Here is a 16,788-nt window from a genome sequence, read left to right as displayed (position 1 = left end):
ATTTATTGCAATCCCTCAAGCATGAATATAGTGGTGAGCCACTCCTATACACACACTTCCTCACAGTCGATCACCACTAAACAAATCAGAGCAGCACCTCTTGTGACCCATGTACAGTAATAAAACATCTCCTAAGATACAGTTCTGTACACCCGATACCCTACAGGTTCATTTTTCATTTTCATGTTTTTGTTGCTCTGATTTAAACCCTTTTCCCCTCTCCCATTTCCCTCATGCTCCTGCTTTTTTATGATCCGATTTATTTTTGTCACTGTCTCACTGTGTTTCTCTGTTGGACTCACATCCTTACTGCATCTCAAGTCAAATTCAACCATGTCTTTCTCTCTTCCTCTCTCCCTCTCTCCCTCCCTCCCTCTCTCCCTCCCTCCCTCCCTCCTTCCCCAGAGTCCATGATACTGCTCGGCTCCATTGAGCGCTCCCAGCTCCAGTCCCTGCTCTCCCTGCAGCTGGGTCGCACTCGGCGGCTGGAGTTCCTGCGAGAACGGGCCCAGGACAACGGTGCCCACCTCCCCATGCTGATAGGCCAGGACAGCCCGCCCAAGGGGAGCCGCGGGGTCCGGTTCCTGGTGAGCAGCGCCGGGGTGGGTCAGAGGGGTCAGAACCTGGGGCTGGGAAACATCACTCTCAAGCTGTGCAATGTCAATGTTTTGTTGTTTTGGTTAGATATAGAAACATTTTCACCTGAGGAAAACTAGCTGTATAAAAACATTTCTTAATACCTCTGTTAGGCGGGGATCACATTAGCCAGCGACAAGCGGCAGCGGCAGCGACAAACGTAACGCAACGCTCAGACCATAATAAGTTTTGTCTCGTTCCTAAGGAACACAAACGGTTTGTCAATTGAATACGCTCGCGTTGCGCTTTGACAGTTGAACCAAGTTCAACGCTCAGCTTGCTCAACCGTTCCGCTGCCAAACCATATAGAACAATAGGAAACCTGCCACTTGCCGCTGGCTAATCCCCGCCTTAAGCTCCTAACAGTCATCAGCCGCACCTGGCTTGCACCCTTTCCTCAAGAGCGTTGACAGGTGCAGAGCTGAGCTGCTGGAGACTTGAATGACGAGGAGAGGTGCTCTCAAAGCAGCGGCTCGGTTCATGGAGAGGATCGCTGGTCAATCTTTTCTCCTCTTTTCAGATCTCCACTGAAGAATCGTCCTATAGCCCAACTGTCTCCAACTCTCAGATTCCTCTGAAGTCTGCACTAAAGACAGTGTCTGCTGTCGGCAACACGGACACACCCAACAGTATGTGCTCAAACAAGTGATTAAAGAGTGATTAAAGGCTTTGGAATACTTGCATTGTGTTTCCCCTAAGATGATGTAAATCCATACTTGATGCCATATTATATGCGACCCATGTGTATTATAGTCCTTCTGTTTGCAGGCTCCCAAACACTGTCCTGTGAGGACCCTGAGCAGGAGCTGGTGGAGGTAAGGTTCATTTAAAGCAAAGCTCAGTACTCCTCTTAAAATACAAACTTAAATCACCCTTCCACCTAGCCATATAATGCCCTTCCACTGACCCCCGGCTGGAACTTCCGACTAATGTCTCACTGAAGCCTCTCTCTCCAACCTTGCACTTGAATATGACAGGGCAGCCAATGCACGCCTGAAAGCCATCAACGGGCGATTTTACAATAGTCAACAACTCTTGTTTTATTGTGTGTGTGCATAGTGAATGTTTGTAGGGAAGCTCTAGTTCTTTAAAGAAGCCAGTGAGCAGAGGTGGAAATCCCAAACTCTGATTGGGAATAAAAGACTGACAATATTTCATGTCAAATCAGCACCGCTTTCGGGGCAGGAGGAAGAACCAATCAGCTCTCTGGCCTAGAGCCTGTGTGCAGAGCAGATTCATGGCACAACAGACCACTTTCCACCTCTGCCAACAAGCATCACTCTTACCTTAATCGGTCCGAGCCCAGCCGGCTGCTGATCCATAGCGTGCGAGCAGGACCATTGTGTTAACCCTGTGTGCTCCTTCCTCTCTGTCTCTTTTCCTGGAAGAGCAAAGCTCGGGCCGTGGCTCGTAAGAGCAGGAGGCCCAGGCGAGTCAGGACCCCCTTGGCGGTAAGATCCCCACTCCGAGCCCTCTGGTCACCCTAAGCTCGCAATCACCAGCCTGCCCTTGAAGTGCCATAGCCTGGGTGCTAGCAAGGCTAACTCACACGCCAGTTTAGTGGATTCAGCCACAGTGGATTTTTGATTTTTTTTCTTTTCCCTTTTTTTCTCTACTCCTCATTATTATTGTTGCCGCTGCTGTACGGGAGAGGTGTGTGAATGAGTTCAGTAATTGTCATTGATCCGCACTGTACCCTTCATGGCTCGCTGTGGCTTGGGGGTTTTGATGGAGCATGTTGGGAGGGTTTAATTTAGGATTCCTGACCAAGCTGAACTGTACTGTTTGCTACGCTTCACGGCACAAGGTGAAACGGACGTCTCCAACTGGCAAACATACAATGCTGGTTGCTACTGCAGTACTGCTGTTCGCCCTATTCTCTTGAATTCTGAGACAAATTGCTTTAAAGCAGAGTGCTGTAAATGTTGAGTCAAAATACTGTGATATAGGATTTGTGATTTTATATTTCATATTCAGGAGAAATCATTTGAATAATTGAATACATTCATAATGTCCCTTACAAAAATTAAATGTTTGCAGCAGATTTGCAGCAAACATGTGGGGGATTTGTGGGAAACAAATGAGTTCACTAGAAAATATTGCCAGAAGTTTGCCAATGTTGGCCACTAGAGGCAAACTTCCAGCAAAGTTCTGGCAGCAATGAGTTTGCCACTAGTGGCAAATGTGTTCGCCAGTGATTTGCCACCACACTTAGCCAATAATGGCAAATTTCTTGTGAACTTCTGGTGACCAACCTAATTGGCATATGACCTTGCCGCAAATTTGCGGCAACTGTTCGCCAGAGAAATAACATTTCTGTAAGGTTCTTGAATTAGCTAAACTATGGAAAAATGTCTTGCGTTGATTCAAGAGAATGTGGTAGATTATTTTACAAAAATGCATCCAAACCACCTCTGAAAGCAAAAAGTTTCTCTTAATTCTTTGAAAATTGAATAGCATGACTGCTTTCGGGATGTAACAGGATGGATTTTACATACTCAGACTGCCCTCAAAAAAACAGTTCTTTGTTCTCCGCTTTTTAAATGCCTGTGTGCTTCTTCTGTAGTGGCTTTGGTAGTGGGATGATAATTTTGATTGTTGACAGTTGACAGTTTCACGCTTAGAGAAAGTCTTTTCTGTTTGTTTTTCTGTCTAAGAGGTTCATATGAGTCAGTTGTAGTTCTTAGAATGGAAGGTGTGTGTGTGAGAGAGAGAGAGAGAAAGAGAGAATCAACCTGTGGAGATCTGTTTGTAACGCTGTTCTATGTCCTGCAGGCTCCAGACGTGGAGGATGACATGACTACAGCTGAGGTATGTCTCTCCCCAGACTCATATCTATCAACCAATCTGCCGACGTAATCCCTCACAGACAAGCCGTGACTGACTCAGTGACTCACTGCTCTTGCCATTTGTCAGATTGCTGAGTGGGAGGAGAGACAGCTGGATGAACCTGTAGACTTCAAGAACTGCAAAATAGACCCTGCCCCTTTCCAGCTGGTGGAGCGCACCTCCTTACACAAGGTTGGGATGGGTCTAAGCCCTGGACATCTTCTTACATTAGTTGTCATTTAGCAGACACACTTATCCAGAGAAACGTAGCATCTCTGAGCTAGCTAAAGGGATAGTCCCCCTGCTGAATTGTAAGTGCTTTGCTCATGCCCATTTGAACCCATAACCCTGGTTTTCTGTTTGGAAGCCCAGTGCTCTGACCACTAGACCTCCACCACGCCATGCCACCGCAGCTATTCACCTCAGTCCACTCCACACACTTAAGTAGTTTCCAAATGGTCCAGTGATTCACCTACTTCACCAGAAAGACAATTTAGCTCATCTGTGGAAATGATGTATTCGGTCAGCACAAACAGTGTTTCAGCTGAGGCACCCATCATCAGGGAAACCATTTTAAATTCTCAGCTTTATGTTTATCGTCTATTGAATGATAACAGGGATACTGTAATACAAAGCACTTCTAATATCAAAGCACAAATTAACTGTGGGTTCCAAGTGTCCTAAAGCTGCTTGTGTACATGCTCTGTTTGCCCTGACAGACCCACACCATCTTCTCGCTGCTGGGACTGGACCATGCTTACGTCACCAGTACGGGCCGGCTGGTGGGAGTCGTGTCTTTGAGAGAGGTGAGTACCGCAGCAGGACCTAGCCAGGCAATGGCAGCAGAGTCAGCATAAGTGACAGCAGTCGTCATAATCCTTCTCTCCTCCAAACTGCTGTCAGTGTACACAAAAAGAGTTGATTTTGACAGTTGATCTTGGAAGTCGACCTCTGTGTGGTAGTCTAGATGGAATTCATGTAGGCAGAGAGTTTTCATCACTATTTTGGCATGCATGCAGGATATCATTACCATCATCCCACATTAAATGGTTGTCAAATCAAGTCAAGTCATTTAGATCAAAAACACCTGTGATTGACTTGACAAAAAAACGTCTGATGCCTCAAGCCGAAGGCGATGATTTATAAACCATTAGAGCTCCTTCCTCTTAGCACATGCATAATTTCTCACACACGTTTCTAAAACTAAAGTGGGCTATCGCCCCCTCCCTTCCCCTTTACGTCTCCTTGTCTGTGTCTGTGTCTCTGTGTTAATGTCTGTGTCTGCGTGTCTGCGATCCTCTTCGTGTATCATAATAACCTCTATGCTGAAGAGTCTTCCCCTTGACCTGTAACAAAGCATACATTTAATTGAGAATACTGGAAAGACAACCTGAATTGTTGAAAAAGACATTTTATTATATTTTTAAAAAGAAATGCTCATTTTTTTTAACATTACATTTAGCTGACACATTTTTAACCAAAGCGACTAACAACATGGTAAACAGTTTAAGCTTTTTAAAGCAATTCTCTCAACAATTCTAGGACAATTTAAAAAAGGTAGATTACAATAACAATAAGTGCATTAGTGAGTGCTGTTTTTAAACAGTCGAGTGTCAGTTCTAGTCAGGTGGTAAGTGCTAGGATCAGCAAGACTAGTTGTAAGTAGTGCTATGAGAGGAGATGTTCTCTGAAGAGCTGGGTCTTCAGGAGTTTTTTGAAGATGGAAAGGGATGTCCCTGCTCTAGTAGGAACTGGTAGTGTGTTCTACCTACGAGGAGCAACAGATGGGCAGCCGTGGCTTACTGGTTAGGGCTTCGGGCTTGTAACCGAAGGGTTGCCGGTTCGATACCAGACCCAGTAGAAAAAATGTGGGCGGGGGAAGTGGTTGAGCACTGCTCTCCCATGCCCACATCCACGGCTGAAGTGCCCTTGAGCAAGGCACCTAACCCCTCACTGCTCCCCGAGCGCCGCTGTTGTTGCAGGCAGCTCACTTCGCCGGGATTAGTGTGTGCTTTAACCTCACTGTGTGTTCACTGTGTGCTGTGTGTGTTTCACTAATTCACGGATTGGGATTGGGATAAATGCAGAGACCAAATTTCCCTCACGGGATCAAAAGAGTAATATACTTATACTAATTATATAGATGAGAAAAGTTTGGATTGGCCTGAGCATACCGGTGGCAGAGCTAGACGTTGTTCGTCTGAGGAGAGCAACGGTCTGGAGATAGCATATGCCTGTATGAGGGCATTCAAGTAGGTGGGATGATGCCAGCAACTCGTATAAAAAAAAAAGTTGGGATAGTGCATTCTCTCTATATTGTATCAGAGTTTGTAGCAAAAGACGCATATTTAGTGTGTTTATTATCGCACTTCTCAACTGGGGGGACCCCGAGTGCAAATCTCCTTAAGTGCTGCTTTAAGGCATTTAAAGATACAGTATGGTTATATGGTGTTTAGAAGTGTAAAATATCAACCTGAGACCTGGATGCATTTATAATGATACATTTGCACACAAATAACTGACATCAGTGATGTCTTCGACACGAAGATCCCTGGAACTATGCTACTACTATGCTCCCACAGGTCCAGAGGTGTAGTTCGAACTGCACAACTTTAACGACAGTGTTCGCGAACGTTCGTTGGAACTATGGTTTTAAGAAACACTTGTGTCGCTTAACGATGCATTGGACTATGTAAGTTGCAGCACCATAGATCAAACTATCGTTTTGGGAAACTTGCATAGTTCTAACCATGTAAGGTGCTAACATAGTTGCAAACTATGCTTTTGGGAAACACCCCTGAACATCAACTTTTTTACTGATACTATTTCTAATGTTTTCACTCTGGTGCATTCAGAGTAGACTAAGAGAGAGAGACCACGTGATAATACAGTAGGTGGAAAGGAGCAAGGAGAAAATAAGGACATACTGTATCTAGGTGCCATAGCTTAGTCTAGGGTGCAGTTGTTTTACTTTCAATATTGAGTAGATCACATTGAACCATGGTAATCTGGCCACACATAGGCCAAAAGGGCAAAATTAGAAGAAAACAGAGCAAACATGCAAATGTTGCACGACCAAGTTTTAAAATAAAACAAATAGGCTACAACTTTGGCCACAATATCTGGACTTGTTTTCTGTAGCAATGCATAGGCTTTCATAATAGTTATGGTTGTAATTTATTCATCTGTAATCAATGGCATTAGATAGAATAACATGAAAATGTGAATAACAGGACACTATTTTAAAAGGAAAACATATAAATATCACTCCATCTGTTCATGAATTTGTACATGGGACATATTTGCCCCCCCCCCCTCAATGAATGTTGACTTTATGGCTACAGATTTGTACAGTTCACCTAACCTTCACACAGCGGGTCAATGTTTTTAGACAAAGGGTTGTATAACATTACCTGAAAGGCTGCTCTTCAGGGTGACATGTAAATGTTGTGGCTGTGGCAGGAACTCTGCTTCCTGTTTTACACTTTGTACATCTGTCTAACATCCGGCTCACCTCTGGCGTTCTCTTGACAGCTGAGGAAGGCCATCGAGGGCTCGGTGACAGTCACAGGTGTGAAAGTGCGCCCTCCACTGGCCAGCTTCCGTGACAGTGGCACCAGCACCAGCGTGGCGGAGGTGACCGAACTGCACAAGCTGTGGAATCGGCACCGGAGCCTGTCGTTGCCACGGGAACCGAGCCCACCCGAATTGGAGGACCAGTCGGACTTGGCCTTGGACGGCAGCCCAGTGTTCAGCAGGGACTGCACCGAGCTGTCCACTCAGAACACCACCCTGCAGTCAGATGACCAATCAGAGGTGGTATGCGAGTCAGCCAGCCCCTCCCATTCCCCAGAAACACTTCCAGAGTTGCCATGTGACTATGATTCCACCCACCTGGATGTGGACCAATCAGGAGCTGAGGAGGAGCTTTGCCCTTCCCCGTCTGAAGAGCCGCCAGAGGAAGTGTGTGAAGCAGCTGAGACCGACACAAAGGATCTTGTAGAATGACTCTAACATTCTCTTACTCTCTCCCTCTTTCTTTCCCTCTGTGTCGATCTCTTTCTCCTCTCGTCCATGCGCACAACCATAGGAAGACAGGGTAGTCTGGACCTAGCGGGGACTCTTACAGGTGTGTGTCGGGGGTGGGGGCAGCACTGATAACACCTTTATCACCTCCAGAACCCAGAGACTTCCTCTCTCCATATCATGTGTGTGTGGGTCAAAGATAGAGAAAGCACACGTGTGTCAGGGATGGAGGGAGCCACAAGATCGGTGCAATGCCAAGGGAAGCACATGCACCAGTATGGGGGCATGTGTGAGGGAGCATGTAAAGACTGTGATTGTGTATGTGTGTTTGTCTGTGTGTCTGTCTGTGTGTCTGTGTGTGTGTGTGTGTGTGTGTGTGTGTGTGTGTGTGTGTGTGTGTGTGTGTGTGTGTGTGTGTGTGTATATATGTGTGTGTGCTGTGTGTGTGTGTGTGTGTGTGTGTGTGTGTAAGTGACTCAGCTGCAGCCAGCCCACATACCCATCTGGTGCTGACACTTTTAATCTAAATAAGATTGTCTCTGAGAACGAAACTACAATTTCTCTCCAAATATAGCTCCTAATAACCCAAACTGAAGGGAAGGAGAGAGGGAGGGAGGAATGAAGGGAGGGATGGATGGAGGGAGAACAAGAGAGGGGACTGGAGGAGACAGAGAAAAATGGGATGACGCAAGGAGAGACAGGCAGAGGAGAGGGAAGGAACGAGTGGGAATAAATGGGAATAAACGACACGTTGTCACAAACAAGATAAATGCCACACTGCGGCAAAACCGCAGCCCTCTCCACACCACACCACAACCACACCACAACCACACCACACCGGCCAAGCCTAAGAGCCTGCAGCGGAAAAGGTCCTAAAGCACACTGTAATTTACTCTACTACTACAATGGCATTTGTATTTAGCACCTAAGAGTCTTCGTCTGAATCCAAAGCATACGTGTGTGTGTGTGTGTGTGTGTTGTTGATCACAGGAGGTTAAGTGTTGATGGGGGTTAGTCACATGCGCTTGTACATCAGTGTCGCCAGTCTGCCCTGAAGCCCAGGCGAGAGTGTCAAAGCGGTCTGTGAATGTACTGCTCTTGTGTGACTGATCGGTGTGGGTGGACACCCCTCTTGCACGTGTAAATACCAACTCTCGTTGCTCTCTAAGCGTGCAAGTTGCACACGTTTGAGAGAGTGAGCTCGAAAATAAAATAAACTGTAAGATCTGTATGTAAAAAGACTGCGATATGCACATGCATGTGCAAATAGAAATCCCCCCCTCCCACCCCCATCTTATCCCACACACACACATGAAGGCCAAGAAGCTTCAGCCATACAGGTTAAACCCTGAACCTTGTGGCCGGTGATGTCAATAGATCTAATGTAGATAACTTGTACAGTAGAGAGCGTAGTTTTTTAGACTGGGGTAGAACTGCATTGGCCAGTTTAGGAATACAAACAGTCCAAAAACTTACAAATAGTGAGAGAATGCTGTATTTTATTTTATTTTTTAAGGAAGCTGTACTTGATCCTGTGGGTCTAATAAATGTTGCCTTTAGTTTAAGTACAGCTTTTGAGTCCTTAGCAACCCACTGAGGTCTGGATGACCACAAATGCCTAACTAGGCATCATTACCCACTTCCTTATGTTTGGTCTCGTTTTAATTGCTAAAATGCAATAAATGTCTACGTTTTGGAATGTATTGCCCGCCATATAAGATTATTTTTGGTGACCTTATTATAGAATGTACTGTATAGTGTTTTTAGACAACGAAGTGCACATGCAGTAGAGAGAAGCAATAAGTGCATAAATGGCCCTGAATGCTCTTTATAATCCCATTGAAGAAATGTGAATGAAATTTAAACTTTAACTCCTAACATGTATATAGAAAATATGCATACAAATCAACAGTTGACATTATTTTTAAGAATACATTGAATTGTTTTGTACATCAGTGACATATTAAATTCAATCTTTGAAGTTTAATGGCTTCTCATGTGCATGTTGTTCTGATCAATTTACACCATCACTCACTATGCTGGAGACGAGAATCGAACCGTTGTCTCTACAATACCTTACCTACCTACTGTACATACAGCAGGTTGTAGATGATATGACAGCCCTGGTATTGTAACTGTCAACTGTCATTCATGTAGCAGTGGAAGACTGTTGAGTGAGATCCAAGTATGGATTGATTGTACCTCTGCCAGCAAGTCAAATCTCTAAATCTACTTGGCAGTTTTATGACAGGGTTTTGCTATTTACTATGGGAAAACCAAGACATAGCCGTTCTCAGAGATTTTTCTTTGTTATTTATTCATAGTTGATAAACCAACCAATTGCACAACAAGTCATTGCAACAGAGAGAGGACTTAAAATAGCAGTCTGAGAAAAAAGAAAAAGACACCAGTAGTTTCACATTTTGCCTCTCTTGGAGTACATCACACAGTGATCATAATAGAGTAATGGACACATTCCACTAACAGGCACACCGTTCCCTCTGACCACACACCACTGTCCTCGGGTCAGGCTGGGAGAGTGTGTGGAGAAAAATAGATAGGCGAGAAACATTCCTCATTCCGACATTTTTTTTTCATTAGGAATACTGTTATCGTTGGCTTTGACGCTGAGGCTTCAGGGCTTTTCCTTTGAAAGGCCACCCTCTTCACAGAGCTCAGCGATAAACCCGAAAGGTCTTTCGTATGAGATACTAAGCAGAGATACATCACTTTTATTTTTATTTTTTTGTACAAACAAGAACAATGGATTATGTACTTTTATCTTTGTCTTCACAGAAAAATACAAAACCTGATTGGTTAAGGATGCTGCAGTGTTGACGTTAGTGGACATGTGCGTGGGACAGGTCAGCACCGGGTCTGGGTTTGGAGGTAGCCGGAGGTCTTTCAGTCAGTCTCAGCCTCCGCTCCACAGCGAGTCCCAGCACATCAACAGCAGAATGCAGTGCAAAAGTCACCCTGAACTGTCACCTCAATCACGTACACTGTCTAGATACCCTACCCTCCACTCACAAAAGGAGAGAAGGTGTGTGTGTGTGTGTTACAGAGGGAGAAAGAAAAAGAAGGAGTAAAAGAGAGTCTGTGTGTCTGTATGCATCTTTGTGTGTGTGTGTGTGTGTGTGTGTGTGTGAATATTTGTATGTGATGGAAAGGGAATGAAAGAATGAGTAAAGAAGAGACTTTGTGTGAGAGAGATAAAAAGTGTGTGTGTGTGTGTGTGTTGGAGAAGGACAGTGAGTAGAGAAGAAAGGGGCATAGAGAGGAATGACAGGAAAGGAGAACCTGAAAGAGTGAGGGAACAATAGCTAAACAGAAGGACTAACAGAAAGAGGAGGGGATGTAGCCTGGACATCACAGCTTCATGCACTCCCTCTCCTCCACCGCCTCCTCCTCCTCGAAGGACACTACGCCCGAGGTTTCGGACATGCTCCGGCAGTGGCTGTAGCAGTGAGCCGCCTCCTGGAAGACACTGTCCTCCCCTTCGTCCTCCCGCTCCTGCCCTTCGTCCTCCTCCTCCTCCTCCTCCTCCTCCTCATCCTCTGGGGAGAGGCCCGACTCAGAGTAGGAGTTGAGGGAGTAGTAGCAGGAGTCTCCCCCGCTCCACAAAGACCTCCGGCTGGGCCTGTGGGGACCGGAGTCACAGGTGGAGCCGGAGTTGAGCCCCCGGAGCTGCTCTTCCTTTCCCTTTTCCTCCTCCTCCTCCTCCTCCACCTCCTCACCCAGGTAGGCGGGCTGAGTGGAGCTCCTTAGTGCCTCCTGCCTCTCACTGTTTGGTGGAGGCCGGGATTTGAGGAGGTCGCCCTGCACTACAGGATTGGACGAGCTGTGAGAGAGGTGCTGGGCCTCTGAGCTGTCAGTCTCAGCCAGGCACAGAGTTTGAGACAGTGGATTGGACGTGGCGGCGTCTGAGGGAGGAGTAAAGAATCAGAACGCCTATAAGAACAGGAAGACAGAAAAAAAAAACACACAAACACACACACACACACACACACACACACACACACACACAAAGAGACGATAAAAGAAGATCAGATGGCAAGAGGAAGAGATGGCAAGACCCAACAGAAAATGATGGAGTAAACATAACAAACACGCCATGAAGCAACAGGAAGGTGAACACACCTGTCACAGAGACAGGTGTGAGTCGGAGAGCACCTGCACATACCTGTGCTCTCAGTCATCAGAGAGACGTCATTGTTTTTGGAGTTGTCTTCATCACAGGAGTCAGCATCCTCCTCTTCCTCCTTGACTCCGTCTTCCTCATCCACCGATGTCCAGGCGCGGAGTTTGGCTTCAGCGATGGCAAACTGCTCAGCCACACCTGGCAGAAAAATCATATTGCTGGTGTCAACACATACGTTTCATAGAACTGTTAAAAATCATGGGTTAGATTCAAAGCGCAGTGGAGGAGCAGGGCAATTTGGTTCTTGAAGTGCATATTTTTAGAGTAGCCATTGCATTAATGAAACTCATTCTTTGGGCCAAGTGTCAATAGGAGGCTCAGGATCTTCAGCCTACAATGTCTTTTCAATGTCCATTTTCTAGCAAAGTGTCCTTTTTTGTCAGGACGGAGTTGCAGTTGTAATTCAGAAGGGTTGTTCAATAAATACAAGCCTTCAAACCATATTTTTGTCTTGAATGCAGGACATTCACCTCAACCCCCAGTCCATCCAGAAGGACCGAATGGGGCCATTTTGTCTGGTACTGTGAGTAAGAAAGACTCCAGGAGAAACTAGTGTAAAAGTGACAGGGATGCAAATAGGGTGCTTGCTGTTTATAGGACAGTGGCGGTTAACTGATGAGCTGACCTGGGGGGTGGAGAGAGGTGGAGCAGCAGGTGTACTCCTGTGGCAGGGTAATCTAATTGAACACCATCTGTTTGACTCACCGTGGCAATTCCATCAGCCAGGAGACAGGGGCGGGGAGGGGTTGGCAGTTGAGCGACAGTGACGCATGACTAGGCCCCGCCGAGGCCCAGATGAGATGGTCACTCAGACTCAGAGGAGAGGCTGAAGAGTCATGGCCATACGAACAGCAAAAGTGGACTACAGCCAATCAGCACCTGAGCCAAAGTGACGCAAGGGGCCAGGTGATTGGCTGACAGACACAGGAAGTGTGGGAGCGTACCTGCGGCGAAGCGAGCCTCCTGTTCGCCCTCCGTCAGATGGCAGTAGGAGCTGAAGTGGGACTGCAGGGTTGCGGTGGGCGGATCTAGAGGCTTGGACCAGCCTTTCCACTCGATGAGGTGAGCCACTCGGCCCTGGGCCATCGCAGTGGGCTTGGTCACATGGTCTTTCACCACCTGGGAAATACCTGAGGAAAGGCACAAGGCAAGCCATTTAAATACAAAGCATAAAACAAAGTGTTAATAGTAAAAATGTACCGTTAACACAAACAAGCATGTTACAATAAATATTCCAAATTGTTTTACAAAATTCATATCAAGATCTGCACAACACAGACTGTACTGGGTGCAGTATCCATGCCAGCTCAGCAGAGGAGAGGGTGCATGCAGGGACAAGGTCATGGGAATTGAAAGATCTGTGCACATTCTAAAGATTCCACAAACAGTAACAAAGACAAACATCCATCTACATTGCCGCTGCTTCAAACAACAAAATGGCAACAAGCTCAAATGGCAACAGACTAATAAGACGAAATGACAAAATGTGAGTCGGTATAAAGAGTAAATTGTTACCGTTAAATGAAGATCTGGCCAGAGCAGCAATCTCCTGAATGCTGAGGGCTTTCCTTGACTTGGGAAGCATGTCAGCAGGATCCTCAACCTGCGAGATTAAACCAATAGAGGAGCTTAACCTACTTGACAAGGTGCCTCTCACCATCCACATGGTATAACATGTACCAACATTTAGTAGTGTTTGGTTTAGACACTAATTTATCATGCCGTCTTTTGCTAAAAGAGCAATAAAACATCTACTCAGAAAAAGCGACTGTATCAATCCTTGAAAATATCTGCCATTAGTGTCAAGACAGAGAGCAATTTACAGGCGCTTGTGAAATCAGGGCTGTTTCTTCTGGCAATTTAGAAAATAACCATGTGCTCGTCCTTCTGGAAGGAGAGGCTGAAAAAAAAAGACCTTTACAGCTCTTAGGGGTCTGACATTAACTGTTCGCTCTGACCTCTTTCCTGTAGTTAAAGCTGACAGGTGCATCTGCCATCCAACAACACTTAAAGACAACACTTCAGTTGAATACGAAGTTCAAGTCTATTGTCAAACATACTTCCGTCAATCAATCAATTCCAGTAAAAACACTGAATTGCTCTATTTCTGATGCTTTCGGTAATCTAAATGAATAAATGCCCACCTTCTGCCAAGCTGTAGTCCCCATCGCCTGTCTGGTTAGCGGACGCATGGTGAGAACTGGGACCTGTTGCTGGCCCTGTGCTGAACTGAACTGAGGTGAGGTGGCAGGGAGCTGCGCTGCTTTCCCTGCATCACTGGCCTCGGTCCACGCACCGCCTCCACTGAGCAGATGCCAAAGCCAAAAGCCCCCGTAAGCTTCTTGACAGACTATTTCTCAGCTCTCAGTGATAAAGTGCAGGGCGTCCCTGTCACCATTAGGCATATGCCTCTCTCTTCAGCGGGGAAAGCTGCTCTGGTTAAACTCTCGCAATGGTGCACTATTACACAGAGCTCTTGAATCAGAGTGGCCTAACGTATGCTCCATACAGCTCAGCCTCTCCATCTGGCCAGCGCTGCAAGTGTAAACATATGCAGGAGCGCTGGGGGGGGGCCTGCACTGACAGGGGGCCCCCAGAGAAGCTGAAAGGCTTTAGATGTCATATGGCAGGTTAAAGTTACTAATTTGATCCCTAATAACAGGCTACTTATCAGATTGATTCTAGGTGGGAAATGGGGGCTTCTTCTGCAAGTCCTGACTATCCTGAAGCCCTTCATAGCAAGCTGCTAAACTCAAGATAATAGTCAAGCTACTGCTTTATGTAGTACTTGTGGGTCAAAGTTGCCATTGGCAGACCAGTTTCTCGCTTCTGAGCAGTTAGTTAATTTTGCTCATTTTTTGGCTTGTAGGCCTATAATTTATAAGTATAATAATTATAAGAAGAAGAAGTATGTAGCCCATAGCCTAGTGAAAAAAAAATAAAAAAATTTCAAGTAGCCTAGTCTATAGCCTAAATCGGATTTTTAATTGAAATTAAAGCTATCAGGTTAAAATGAAAATCTGGATTTAATGTATAAGAAACCAAACAAACGCTTTATCACTGACTTTAGGCTACTGTTAGGCGAATAGCCTATTCCATTTAGGAACAAGCAAGGCAAGTTAAGGCTATTTTATCTCAAAAAGGTTTCACTCCACACCGCTGTCTCAAATCTTGCATGGCTTTGGTCCGCCTCCCACGAGTTTTCTAGACGCTTCTTTTAAAAGCAGACGGATGGGCCTATATAGGCCTATCTTAAATGGGATGAGACCCATTTCCACACATTAAGTCTAAACTTAAATAGGTCACCTATTTCCTTTCATCAAATCTAAGTCAAATGACTGTTCAATGTGAGCAGGCTACAACAATGCAGAACAAATGCGGGCCGTTCAGTGTGCCTTTAGTTACGCAGCGGTCTGAATGGCAATTCAAATCCTGTTGAAAGCAACAAGTCACTTAAGGGCATTTTTCCAGACAAGCCTGACAAATCGTCTGCACAACAAGAAATTGTGACCTAATATTCGACTGGCATAAGGTGACATCGATTAATCTGCTGTCTAAGAATGAGGTGCTTGTTTTTCTGTGGACTAGACACGATCAGTGCTCGATGCTCTAGCAAAAACAAGTGTTTGACGCATTGAAAATGCTCCCTCTGGTTTGTTGTTATGGCAACGACAGCCCCTTCACTTGCAGTGCGATAGCCTAATATGGTTGGAACCGACAAAGCAAAGATTGGAGATGACAGCGGTGATTACTATTTGATTAGTTGCCAAATGCATATGATGTCACATCAATTACGCACAGTTTACGCCAACCTAGACTGATGAATCACATTAACTATTCATAGCCTCTCAATACAATGGACAGGAGACCAGGCCTGTTTGTTCTGGAAAGTTGTTTTAAGTGATATTTTAAGCTTCATTTTCGTAACCTATAGGAACCCACAACGTTTCAGAAGAAATATTGCAGACGAACATGTGCGTATGTGCTTTCGACCTTGAATAATTTCCACATCTTATGGCCTTTTTGAAATGCTGGATACTATTAGCCTTTTCTGTAGACGATGGGCCTACCTCTGGTAGCCTATGCCCAACTGAATTGCATCTGCTTTCTTATTGCACAATCTACTGCTGGTCAGAACGCGTACGACCGAAAATGATGGTCATGCTATAAACGCCTGTAGAGCGCATACGAGGGTTTGTCATATTTAGCAGAAACTGCTTTAGGGAAAATGTCTAATGTAGTCTAATGTTGAGGTTTGGAAAAACATCTGCATGATCCTCTGTCAAGTTCAGACTGATTCAAACCGTTTTCCAAGGCTACGTAAACAAATGGCCGAGCGCTAATAGCATAAGACAGCGAGACGGCGCTCTCTAAGCGCGCGTCCATGAGATTACCGGCAAGATCATTTTCAGGAACACTATAAAGCCGCTGTGCAGGACCTCGCTCTGTCTCCTGGCAACAGAAAACCACTGCCGCATATCAATTGACTATTCATTGTAGGTTACGTGATGGCGTAGATGGCATGTCCAAATAGCCTCCTTCTCTCAACACCAAGGGCCTATACTACATGTTGCTTGAGACAGTCACTTCAAAGAAGACAAGCAACAGTAATAACTTAGTATATGATACTGTGCATGCACAAGAGCAATGATGTAGACATTTCTTACCTTTATGTTCAATTGGGGAAGCGCTGTCAGAAGCATTGCACATGGATACAGCATCAACCACAAACCTAAACAGGATTCGGTCGCATTGAAAGTAAAATGGCTAATGCACTTTACTTAACCTAAGCTTTGGGAGAACAGGAAATTGTAAGCATCAGCAAAGAACCACCACACTCAACCTCCCAAATGCGTCCCCTCGTTCTGTCCTACTGGCGGCGTCATCGGCGCAGCAGCATCTGAGGACCCACCTTGACGAGCGCTGTTTCTTAAAGCCACAGCAGCTCAAACTTGTGTGGTCCCTCCGTTGCATTATACATAAATGGACTCCTAGACTTATATTTTTTATTAGGTTATCAGAATAATTGTACCCCCACTGAAGACTGACGTCTTTCTGCACCAAACTTCTGTTTCATAGTTTTAGTTCGCGCTATA

At 45.5% G+C, this 16,788-nt stretch overlaps 2 protein-coding genes across 6 annotated transcripts in view; one reads left to right on the top strand and one right to left on the bottom strand.

Moving 5' to 3' along the window:
• Nucleotides 1-9,478, top strand: part of clcn2a (chloride channel, voltage-sensitive 2a) — a 123,631-nt gene extending 114,153 nt beyond the window's left edge. For all 4 annotated transcript variants that reach the window (XM_048246655.1, XM_048246671.1, XM_048246662.1 and 1 more), the window contains 8 exons: nucleotides 406-587; nucleotides 1,157-1,265; nucleotides 1,405-1,451; nucleotides 2,025-2,087; nucleotides 3,412-3,447; nucleotides 3,553-3,657; nucleotides 4,185-4,271; nucleotides 7,000-9,478. In XM_048246655.1, coding sequence (XP_048102612.1) covers nucleotides 406-587; nucleotides 1,157-1,265; nucleotides 1,405-1,451; nucleotides 2,025-2,087; nucleotides 3,412-3,447; nucleotides 3,553-3,657; nucleotides 4,185-4,271; nucleotides 7,000-7,473 — 1,103 coding nt within the window. In that variant the 3' untranslated portion in view covers nucleotides 7,474-9,478. The remainder of the gene's footprint in view (nucleotides 1-405; nucleotides 588-1,156; nucleotides 1,266-1,404; nucleotides 1,452-2,024; nucleotides 2,088-3,411; nucleotides 3,448-3,552; nucleotides 3,658-4,184; nucleotides 4,272-6,999) is intronic.
• Nucleotides 9,479-9,784: 306 nt separating this feature from the next.
• On the bottom strand, nucleotides 9,785-16,575 carry fam131aa (family with sequence similarity 131 member Aa). Of its 2 annotated transcripts, none has more exons than XM_048246691.1 (5): nucleotides 16,360-16,575; nucleotides 13,208-13,295; nucleotides 12,637-12,822; nucleotides 11,675-11,830; nucleotides 9,785-11,414 (listed from the first exon to the last, which is right to left on the bottom strand). In XM_048246691.1, exons 1-5 carry the CDS (start codon nucleotides 16,411-16,413, stop codon nucleotides 10,861-10,863), a joined length of 1,038 nt encoding a protein of 345 aa, XP_048102648.1. In that variant the 5' UTR covers nucleotides 16,414-16,575; the 3' UTR covers nucleotides 9,785-10,860. The 2 variants fall into 2 exon arrangements, with proteins under 2 accessions (XP_048102648.1, XP_048102655.1); XM_048246698.1 differs by lacking the exon at nucleotides 16,360-16,575 and adding an exon at nucleotides 13,837-14,552.
• Between the last annotated feature and the right edge of the window lie 213 nt (nucleotides 16,576-16,788).

This window comes from Alosa alosa, chromosome 1 (genome assembly GCF_017589495.1).
Source record: "Alosa alosa isolate M-15738 ecotype Scorff River chromosome 1, AALO_Geno_1.1, whole genome shotgun sequence".
In the NCBI taxonomy this organism is placed as follows: Eukaryota; Metazoa; Chordata; class Actinopteri; order Clupeiformes; family Clupeidae; genus Alosa; species Alosa alosa.
Note: the sequence above shows the minus strand (reverse complement) of the source record. Positions and strands in the feature narration are given on the sequence as shown.